Source organism: Lupinus angustifolius, chromosome LG03 (genome assembly GCF_001865875.1).
Source record: "Lupinus angustifolius cultivar Tanjil chromosome LG03, LupAngTanjil_v1.0, whole genome shotgun sequence".
Classification (NCBI taxonomy): Eukaryota; Viridiplantae; Streptophyta; class Magnoliopsida; order Fabales; family Fabaceae; genus Lupinus; species Lupinus angustifolius.
In genome coordinates, this window is record NC_032011.1 from 19,979,572 (window position 1) to 19,991,141 (window position 11,570).

The 11,570-nt window shown below is 36.2% G+C and overlaps 1 protein-coding gene across 1 annotated transcript; it reads left to right on the plus strand.

The window, feature by feature from the left end:
* On the plus strand, positions 654-1,514 carry LOC109342413 (uncharacterized mitochondrial protein AtMg00810-like). The gene has a single exon (XM_019580402.1). It carries the CDS (start codon positions 654-656, stop codon positions 1,512-1,514), a length of 861 nt encoding a protein of 286 aa, XP_019435947.1.

Sequence of the window (11,570 nt, forward strand, 5' to 3'; positions counted from 1 at the left end):
ATTTTTGTTTCGCCATTTCTTCTGTTGATGAACCAATGAGTTATACTACTGCCATTAAACATGATTGTTTGAAGGAAGCCATTCATAAGGAACTCACAACTCTTAATGCCAATGGAACTTGGACTCTCACTACTCTTCCATCTGATAAAAGACCAATTGGATGTAAGTCGGTTTTCAAAGTCAAGCATAAGGCTGATGGATCAATGGAGATGTATAAGGCTAGGTTGGTGGCCAAAGGCTTTACACAAACTGAAGGAATTGATTATTTTGACACCTTCAGTTCAGTTGTAAAAATGACAACAATTAGAGTGATTTTGTCCCTTGTTGTTGCTCATCATTAGCATATTCACCAATTAGATGTCAACACAGCCTTTTTACATGGAGATTTGAATGAGGTTGTATACATGAAGGTCCCTCATGGGTTGCACACTGATGAACCGGGTCTTGTATGAAAATTGGAAAAGTCCTTGTATGGTTTGAAACAAGCATGCATGCATGCCAAGCTTACCGGTGTTCTTGCTGCTTCTGGTTATTCAAGGTCCAATTCAGATCATTCTTTGTACATCAACATCAAATCATCCAGCTTCACTATAATTCTTATATATGTGGATGATTTGTTTCTCACTGGTAATGATCTTGTTGAAGTCAACTAGATGAAGTCTCTTTTGGATTTTGAATTCTATATCAAAGACCTTGGCCCACTCAAATACTTCCTTGGTATGGAGATTGTTAGATCCTCAGTTGGCATTCTTCTTTACCAAAGAAAGTATACTTTAGATCTTCTTCAAGATTGTGGCTTACTTGATGCTAAGCCTTTCTCCACTCCAATGGAATATAGTGGCAAACTTATTTACTCTAGTTCTGGTGTTTCACTCACTGATGTGACTTCATACAGAAGGTTGATGGGTAAGTTGTTGTACCTTACTCACCCAAGACATGACCTCAGTTTTGTTGTTGGGCATCTGAGTCAGTTCCTTGATAAACCAACCAATTATCACTATTCTGCAACAATTCGAATTCTTAAATACCTAAAGGGATCAATAAGTAATGGCATCTTCTTTTCTGTTACCAATAACATGCAACTGAAAGGGTATTCAGATTCAAATTGGGCTGCTTGTCTTGATACTAGGAGGTCAACTTCTGGCTATTGCTTCTTCCTACGTCAATCTCTTGTTTCATGGAAAAGTAAGAAACAAAAATCAGTTTCCAGATCTTGTACTGAAGCAGAATATAGAGCTATGGCTTTGGCTTCATGTGAGGCTCAATGGCTAGTTTCTTTACTTGCTAATCTTGGCTTGGCTCACCCTCAATCTGTTCAACTATACTGTGACAATCAATCAGCAATGCACATTGCTACAAATCATGTTTATCATGAGAGGACCAAACACATTGAGGTGGATTGTCATTTTATAAGGGAAAGAGTTCAATCTAAGGTCATTCATTTGCTCCTTGTTTCATCTTCCTCTCAAATTGCAGACATCTTTACCAAGCCTTTGTCTCCTTCATTGTTTTAGAGGCTCTATCTCAAGCTAGGCATGTTCAACATCCACATGCCTGCTTGAAGGAAGGATTTCTTGCACTACAAGCAATACAAATATGCATCGATCTTCTCAAACTATGAGTCACCTTTGTTTACATTGATGTATAGGTTACTTAAAATAGAAGCTATAGTTATTGTTAGTGTAATGTTGATTAAAATAGAAAGGGGAAGTTTTCTACTTTCATATTGCCCAGTTAGTTATTTAACTAACTTCCTATATATAGTAACTTCACTTGTATTGTTTAATCAAGTTGAATGACAATCATTTTTCTCCAATTCTCTCATCAGAATTTTGTTTGTTTCTCTCTTTGTTTTCGCCTTGCTTTATGCTTTTCACGTTCCTCATTCTTCATCTTCTCACAAAGCTTCAAAAGTAACCATGGTGATTTGTAGAATTCACATGTAAGGTTACTAACCCTCACTCTCTAAATACAAGATTTCACCCCATTCTTCAGGAAGAATACACATTACTACTAAGTAGAGGTTGTGTCCCACTGTATTAGGATATGAGGAACTTCTTTAGAGTTTTGTAGCACCACTCTGGCTTGTATGACTTTAACTGGTTGCAAAACAGGGCCTTCTTGAATAGTAGTCAAAGGAAGAGGAAAATATTGTTTAGAAGGACTTCCCATGAATCTTTTTAAAATAGAGATGTGAAACACAAGATGGATTGTGGCATCTTCGGGTAATTGTAATTGGTAAGCAACTTCACCAATTATTTTAATTACTTTGAAAGGGCCAAAGTACCTTAGCCTGAGCTTATGATTCTTCCTCAACACTACTGAATGTTGTCTATATGGCTGGAGCTTAACTAATACCAAATCACCAGCCTCCAAGTTGAAATCTCTTTGCTTTTTATCAGCTTGAAATTTCATATAGTTTTGAGACTTCAACAAATTGCCTTTAAGTTGTCTCAATAACTTATCCCGCTCTTGTAAAGATGACTGCACAGATGGTGGATCTTTGAGATTGGTTTCATACTTGAGTATGGATGGTGGTGGTCTTCCAAACACAACTTGGAAGGGTTACATCTTGAGGTTGTGATGATAAGAGAAATTGTACCAATATTGAGCCCAAGGCAACATTTTCACCCAAGATTTTAGATTATCAAACATGTAGCATCTTAAATACATCTCCAAGGTTTTATTCAGATTTTCAGTTTGTCCATCATACTGTGGGTGATAAGCAGAACTCATAGCCAATTTAGTACCTTGAGCTTTAAAAATATGTTGCCAAAAAGAGCTAATAAACACTCTATCCCTATCAGAAACAATGGATTTAGAGATTCCCTGTAGCTTAACTATGTTGTTGATGAATGCTTCAGCTACACTTCTATTGTTGAAGTCAGCCTTTAAAGGAATAAAATGACCAAACTTGGAGAGTCTATCTACTACAACCAGTATGGTTGTAAGACCATTATAAGTTGGCAGCTTGGTGATGAAATCCATAGAAAGATCCTCCCAAATCTGGTGAGGAATTGGTAAGGGCTGCAATAAACCAGCTAGCATCACATTTTCTAAATTAGCTTGCTAGCAAATTTGACATTTTCTCACAAATGATCTGATTTCTTGCTGCATTTTTTGGCATACAAACTGAGAAGTGATATTTGCTATAGTTTTAGTCATGCCTGCATGCCCCCCTGTTTTAGAAGAATGGATTTATTGCATCAATTTGCCTTTGAATTCCTTGTTAGAGGGAATCATGACTCTTCCTTTGAATAACAAAACACCCTGCCAAAGACTATAATGCGAAGTGTGTTGTACATTAGTCAGAGCTAACTGAATTAGGGGGTTGATAGCAACATCTTTAGCTTGAAGGTCAATTAATTCCTCTAGCCAATTACTAACAGGTTGTGACCAAGTTAACAACAGACTCCTGTATAGGGCATCAGCTGTTATGTTTTCCTTTCTAGGCTTGTATTGAATGGTGAAATCACAACCTAGAAATTTGAGCAGCCATTGTTATTGCTCAAGTGTTTGAAGAGATTGTTCCAACAGTTCTTTCAAACTATTTTGGTCAGTTTTGATCTCAAATTTTTGCCCCAACAAATAGTGTCTGAATTTGGCTAATGACTCAGTGATTGCAAAAAATTCTCTAGCATAAGCAGATTGCTTTTGCATCCTTGGAGACAACTTCTTGGAGAAGAAGGCAATTGGATGATTATCTTGACATAAAACTGCACCAATCCTAGAACTAGAAGCATATATTCCCAATGTAAAAGGCGCCTAAAAATTAGGAGCAGCTAGAACAGGAGCTATAGTCATGGCTTGTTTAATTTCATAAATGCATCAACTACAATTTTAGTCCATTTGAAAGAGTCTTTCTTGAGAAAATCAGACAAGGGTGCAACAATTGAAGCATAATTTTTAACAAATCTTCTATAATATCTTGTAAGTCCTAGAAATCCTCTAAGTTGTTTTAGGGTAGTGGGTTGGGGCCATTGTTTTATTGCTTCCAGCTTCACTGTCTACATAGCCTCCCATGCACCAGATATAGTATGGCCTAAATACTCAATCTTCTGAACACCAAAAGAGCATTTAGGGAATTTAGCAAAAAGCTTATGGCTCTACAGTATTTTCAACACAATTTCTAACTGGTATAAATGATCCTTCCAAGAATAATTTTAGACTAAAATGTCATCAAAGAATACCAGGACAAACTTCTTGAACAAACCCTTAAATATTTCATTCATGAGGCTTTGAAATGTTGTTGGAGCATTGGTCAATCCAAAGGGAATGACCAACCATTCATAATGTCTTTGCTGAGTTCTAAAGGTAGTCTTGAATCTATCTGCAAGGTCTAGTAGGATTTGATGGTAACTAGATCTTAGATCTAGTTTTGAGAAAAAAGAAGCTCAAAATAATTCATCAATCCATTCATCCACAGTTGGGATTGGGAATGAATCCTTGATGGTAATTGCATTAAGGGCTTTGTAATCTATGCATACTCTCTAAGATCCATCTTTCTTTTTTACTACAATAATAGGAGAAGCAAATAGACTCTTGCTATGCTGAACGATACCTTGCGGCATCATATCAGTGATCAACTTTTCAATCTCCTCTTTCTGGCTGTGAGGATACCTATAAGGTTTAATCTTAACAAGGTTAGAGCCTTGTAGAAAGGGAATGTAATGATCATGAGACCTTTATGGTGGAAGAGATGTGGGTGTATTAAACACTTCACTATAAGTGTGTAATAACAAAGCCAATACTGGTTCCATGTATTCTTGTAATTCCCTTAATGGAAGAGGAGTAAAACCATCCCCTATTATTTGCATACTGTATATTTCAGCAATAGCATCTGTATGCACCATCCTTCTGATATGGTGGAGTTCTGCTTGAGTAGAGACCAACTCTTGATCACCTTTAAGAGAAGTAAATTTCCCTTGCCACATAAATTTTAACTTGAGTGTCTCATAATCAGCAATATGAGGCCCAATTGTGTTCAACCAACTAGCTCCTAGAATGAGATCAACACTAGAAATAGAAAGCAAAAATACAGGTAATTGAAATGAATTCCCTTGAGCTAGGATAGTAATTTCCTGTATTAACCCTTTAGCACTCATATATTTCCCATTCCCTGAAAGTGCAAAGTGTCAAGATAGAACTTAGCTTGCCTATGTTTTGATGAAGACAAAGGATTTAGTGAAAGCTTAAAGATAACTCAACAAATCAACATGCCAAAGATTCAAGAGCTTCATGTCTAAACTAGAGTCTTTGATATGTGTCTTAATTATTGAGTCTAGGTTAGGTAAACCTAGATGTAAATCTCACAAGTTCTAAAAACTATCATATCATTTACATGAGACATGCTATCTAGTTTATTATATGTTCATGCATTAATCATACACGTTATTTGTGCATTTTTGGTATAACATAATGGTAAAACATGTATAGTTGATAAGCATAACATATAGGTAGTTTACCATTTAATCTCTTAGCTGAAAATATGCCAGTTGCTTGATTAAGCAAAGGCGTTAATCGATTAACGTGAAAACATTTTAATCAGTTTTAACAGATAACTGAAAAACAGAATTCAGTTATTCTCAACAGCTCGTAATCGATTAAAAGGGAACTTAATCGATTAATTGGGCGTAAAACAACTTGTCTATATAAACTGTGAATTTACACCATGCTAAGTTGCATATTTTCGTGCTCATTGTATGTCATATAGGCAGAGAGAATTGCATGTGAGAATAGTGAGAGATAATATCATGTTAAGGGATTAAAATGGCATCCATTGCATGTGATTAAATGTGTTCATCATTCTATCTTTTCTCGCATTATTCTTTCATTTCTTTTAGAGATTTCTTAGGGTAGAAATTACATGTTCTTCATGATTCTGATCTTATACATATTCGTAATCATTTGTGAGATTTGTATAGGGTTTATAGCTTGTTCTTAATTGTAATATTTGAGCTATTTTGTGCTTCACATTACTCTGTTTTTGTTGTATTTTTGTAACAAGGAAAGTCATCTCTTGGTTTCGTACCACCAATGAGATACAGAGAGTCTTTACCAAGACTTGGAGGTCTTGAATTTAGAACATACTCTTGGTTGGGGCTGGATCATAGGAAAGGTTTTCCTAGGCGATAAGTGTGGTCAAACCAAGGTAGGGGTTTTGGGAATTCAAGAAGGTAGTGTTCAAGGTCTTTTAATTGGAAGTGGAAGTGTGTATGTAATATACATTGGCTTCAGTTTTAGTGAAGAAACTCTCCCAACATCGGAAGTGGAGAACTGGATGTAGTTTTGTAATGGACCGCAAAACAAACCAGTATAAAAACCTTGTTGCACGTTGTTTCTTACCCTTATCTCCTTAGTGTTTTAAGTTGTTTTTAATTGCCTATTTTAGCTGATAGTTTGAATATAGTAACTCTGCCATATAATGATCATTTCTGTTAAAATATATTTGTTGTATCATTTTTCTAAAATCAGTAAGTGGTTGTGCAATCGAGCCATTAAACAATTGTCTGTTAAGTGTGATTTAATCGATTAAGGCAATCCTTTAATCGAATAACTGGGTGATATTCCATAATAGGGCTTTGGTGTATATAATGCTTATGTCGAATTGCATGATGAATTAAAGAAGTTAGCTAGGATTAGTTCTGATAGAAAAAGAGTAATCCTTCTAAATGAACAAAAAATAATTTCATTACAGAAAGAATTAGATGAACTAAAATTAGAAAATGAAACATTAGATCTGATCTATTCTTGTAATTCATGCAATTGCTCTAATGATAATTTATGTCAATCAACTGTCTGTGATTCTTGCGAGAATTTGAAAAATGAAGATGTGAGACTTAACAAAAAACTCGCAAAACTCACAGAGAGTCAAAACATGTTAGACACTATGCTTAGTCAAACCAGAAATGTTGGTGGTCATACCAGACTAGGATATATTCCCTCTATGTGTAGGAGAAGACCATATAGGAGACCTATTAATCGGCCAAATAAGAAAAAAATTAATGAATAATAAAAAGGTTCCTACATGCTTTTATTGTGGCACACATGGCCACACTTCTTACTGTTGTCACATTAGAAAATATGGCATACCTAGTGGCGTGTATGTCTGGATATAAAAGAGAGATGACTCCATAGTTACTAACATAAAAGGACCCAATATAACTTGGGTACCTGAAAAACGAAAGTGATCTATGTTTTGCAGGTATGTCTACGAGCACATAGACAATATTGGTATGTTGATAATGGATGCTCGAGATATATGACGGGTGATAGATCAAAATTCCTAGATCTATCCTTGAAAGAAAAAGGGTTTGTCACGTATGGAGACAACAACGAAGGGAAAATACTTAGCACTGGAACGATTGGCAACTCAAATCAGGCAGTGATCAAGAATGTGCTATATGTTGAAGGCTTGGAACACAATATCTTGAGTATCAGCCAACTATGCGATAAAGGTAACCGTGTATCTTTTGATTCTGAGTGTTAATTCGTGACAATATATCTAATAAAGTTAAGTTTGTCGGATATCATATAAATAATATCTATATGGTTAATTTGGAGGATGACACTACTCTATTTTCAAAATGTTTTATATCTGAAGAGGATGACATATAGCTTTGGCATAGGCGCGTCGCTCATATTCATGTAAACCATCTAGATAAATTGTCTAAAAATAATTTGGTTGATGGGCTACCAAAACTTGATTTTAAAACTCAAGAAACTTGTGATACTTGTCAAAAATGTAAACAAGTTAAAAACTCTTTTGCCAAAAAGAATGTGATATCCACAACAAGACCCTTGGTGGTAGCTTTTATGCTTTAGTAATCGTTGACAATTTCTCTAGATTCACATGGACACTATTTCTATCGTCCAAGAGCGATGCTTTCAAGTCTTTCAAAAACCTTGCAAAACAAATCCAAAATCAGTTTAACCATAAGATAGTATATATTCGATCCGATCATAGCGAATTTGAAAACCATAAAATTTTGTGATAAATATGGTATTATGCATCAATTTTCAGCCCCTCGTACCCCTAAAAAAATGGAGTTGTTGACCATGCTAAACGAAAGCAAGGTTCCTAAATATTTTTGGGCTGATGCAGTGCACACAACTTGCTATGTGATTAACCGTATACTCTTGAGGCCTACTTTTTCAAAAACTCCTTATGAACTTTTAAAAGGTCGAAAACCTAATATGGCTCATTTTCATGCTTTTGGTTTAAATGCTTTATATTAAATAATGGAAAGAGAGCTTTAAGTAAATTTGATTCAAAAGATAATGAGGGTATATTTTTGGGGTATTCATTGCATAGTAAAGCTTATCGAGTCTTTAATAAATATTCAATGCAAGTAGAAGAGTTTGTGCATGTCCATTTTGACGAATCTTCTCCAAAAGAGAAGAGGATGGAATTTTCTAATGATGCTGCAGGTGCTTTAGAAGAAGCATACTCTAAGGACATGGACCAGGAAAAAGAGGAAGAAGAAGAGCAAATATGAGCATCGAGACCTGCCAATCGCGTGGAAGACCAAGAAGGATCATCTACTCGACAAAGTGATAGGTGATATAACTACGAGGGTGGTAACCCATAGCTCTTTATTAAAGTTTTGTAACTTTGTTGCTTTTATATCTCAAATCGAGCCAAAGACCATTGATGAGGCCATTGAGGATGTGCATTGGGGTATAGCTATGCAAGAAGATCTAAACCAGTTCGAGTGTAATAACGTATGGGACATGGTCCCTAAGCCTAAAGAACATCTAGTGATTGGTACTAGATGGGTCTTTCATAATAAATTAGATGAATCTGGCTTGATAATAAGAAATAAAGCACGCTTAGTGGCCAAAAGCTACAATCAGGAGGATGACATTGTTTATGATGAGACTTACGCTCATGTAGCCAGATTAAAGACTATTAGGATGCTTTTATTCTTTGCATCGATTATGAATTTTAAGCTCTTTCAAATGGATGTCAAGAGCGCCTTCTTGAATGGCTACATTGAAGAGGAGGTATATGTAGATCAGCCTCCCGACTTTGAAATAGATCAACCTCCCGGCTTTGAAAATTTTAAATATCCGAACCATGTATATAAGCTCAAAAAGGCCCTTTATGGCCTGAAACAAGCTCCCAGGCTTGGTATGATAGATTGAGCTCTTTCCTATTGGAAAAAGGGTTCATGAGGGGTATGGTTGATACTACCATATTTATTCGTAGATTAGATAATCATGTATTATTAGTTCAAATATATGTTGATGATATAATCTTCGGATCTACTAATGACATTCTATTTAAAGAATTTTCTGAGATGATGCAGGGTGAATTTGAGATGTCGATGATGGGTGAGTTGGCCTTCTTTCTTGGGCTACAAATCCAAAAAATGGAAAGTGGCATCTTCATTCATTAATCGAAATACTGCAACGAGTTACTGAAGAAGTTCAACATGGAAAAGTGTAAAGAAACTCACCTATGGTGTCCGCTTGCTATCTAGACAAAGATGAAAAGGGAAAAGCAATCAAGGTAACCAAGTATCGAGGGATTATCGGCTCATTATTGTACTTAACTGCGAGTCACCCCGATATTATATTTGGTGTTTGTATGTGTGCTAGATTTCAAGCTTTGCCTAAAGATTCACATTATACTGTTGTTAAATGCATCATGAGATATTTAAAAGGAACAACTAATATGGGATTATGGTATCCTAGGGATGCCTCATTATCCTTGGTAGGGTATTCCAATTCCGATTGTGCGGGATGTAAGTTGGATCGGAAGAGCACTAGTGGGACTTATCACTTACTAGGCAGTTTCTTAGTTGCATGGCATAGTAAAAAGCAAGCGTGTGTTGCTTTGTCCACCGCCGAAGTGGAATACATTGACCCTAGTGTGTGTTGCGCTCAAATCCTATGGATGAAGCAGCAACTTAAGGACTTTGGACTTAACCTAGAAAAGATTCCTATAAAATGTGATAATACAAGTGCCACAAACCTATCCAAGAATCTCGTTTTTCATTCTAGACATCATATCTTGCATGACCATGTACAAAAAGGCGATTGTGTGCTTGTATCTCTCGAAACTACTAAGCAATTGGCTGATATTTTCACCAAGCCCCTCTCATGAGATACTTTCTATGTTCTTCGAAGAGAACTTGGAATCCTTGATGAAAATTATCTTGACTAAAATCGTCTAAAAATTTATTATGTGCTTCGCATGATTAAGTTCTTGTATGCTTCAAAATGTATATTTGTTGTGAATGCATTATATTCCTATTATGACTCATGATCTTGTATGATAAGCTGAAAATGTATATGTGTTTGAGTAGAAATTGTTTGATATATGTTAGAAATCTATGCATGCATTTAAAACCCAAAAAACCTCTTGATTCTAAAAATCTGATGCGAGTTAATCGATTAATGATAAGTGTCAAACATACCTAAATTTCATACACTTTTATGGCACTTATCTTAAGTATAATTGAGAAAAACCAACTTAAAACAATATTTTTTGTATAAAATATCACAATCTTGTATATTTGTGTTTGTATTTCTTTTTTTATGTGTTTTGTAGGATTTAGAAAGAAGAAGAAAAGAGGAAAAAAAATTCATGGTCAAAGAGAAAAAGAAGTCAAAATCAAGGTGCTTAAGCAGGCAGCTGAGCGTGGACCAAGCCACGCTAAGCTGACCTGGACACCAGCCTGACCTGGACCAAGCTGCTCAAGCAAGCAGCTGAGCAGACTTGCTTGGCCGCTCGGCCTAGCACTAGTCTAAAACTGACACGGTCAGAACTCGAGCTTGACACGGTCAGACACAAGCTTGGCACACGCCCAAGCTGCTCAATCAGCAGCTCAACGGTGCAACCAAGCAGCTCAGCGGTGAACCAGACTCATGCCCAGGTCAGCAAGCCCGAGGCCACGTCCCAGTCAGCACGGTCCACGCTGCTGAACAAACAGCTTAGCGGTGCTACAGGTGTGCTAAGCGGTATGCACCCAGACTTGACTTAGCCATCAAGCAAACCATGAAGTCACCAATGACATCACCATAGCTCACAACTAGCTTTGATGAGTCAAGCATAAGGATGTGACAAAGCTATTTGATCAAGGGACTAAACCCAAGCTGAAGGGTTTGGTCAGCTGCTTAGCGGGGTTGACAAGCAGCTCAGCGACCCATAAGAATTTCTATAAATAGGGCACATTCCATTCGAGAAAAAGGAATCAAAATCACATATCATCTCATACAACATATCTCTCACATTTTGCCTAGAAATTATCTGAAGTTCTCTTTTCTTGTTCTTAGTTCGTAGGGACTTTATTTCAAGTAAGTTTGTAATTTTAGTTTATAATTCAATAGGAGAAAAGGAGAAGGCAAATGAGATGCAAAAAGCAGTTTTGTAATCTCATTTGGAACTCAAAGCATCCAATCCTTGGATGGATGGATCATGCTCCTAACAATTTCTTTTCAATGTGGTTATGTATTTCTACTTCTTCTTTTATTCTAAAGTTTGAATTTAAATCATTCAAGTTGGTGCTTTGGTTAATTTATTTGTTTGAGAAATTCTTAATGCTCTTTTTAGATTGATCACC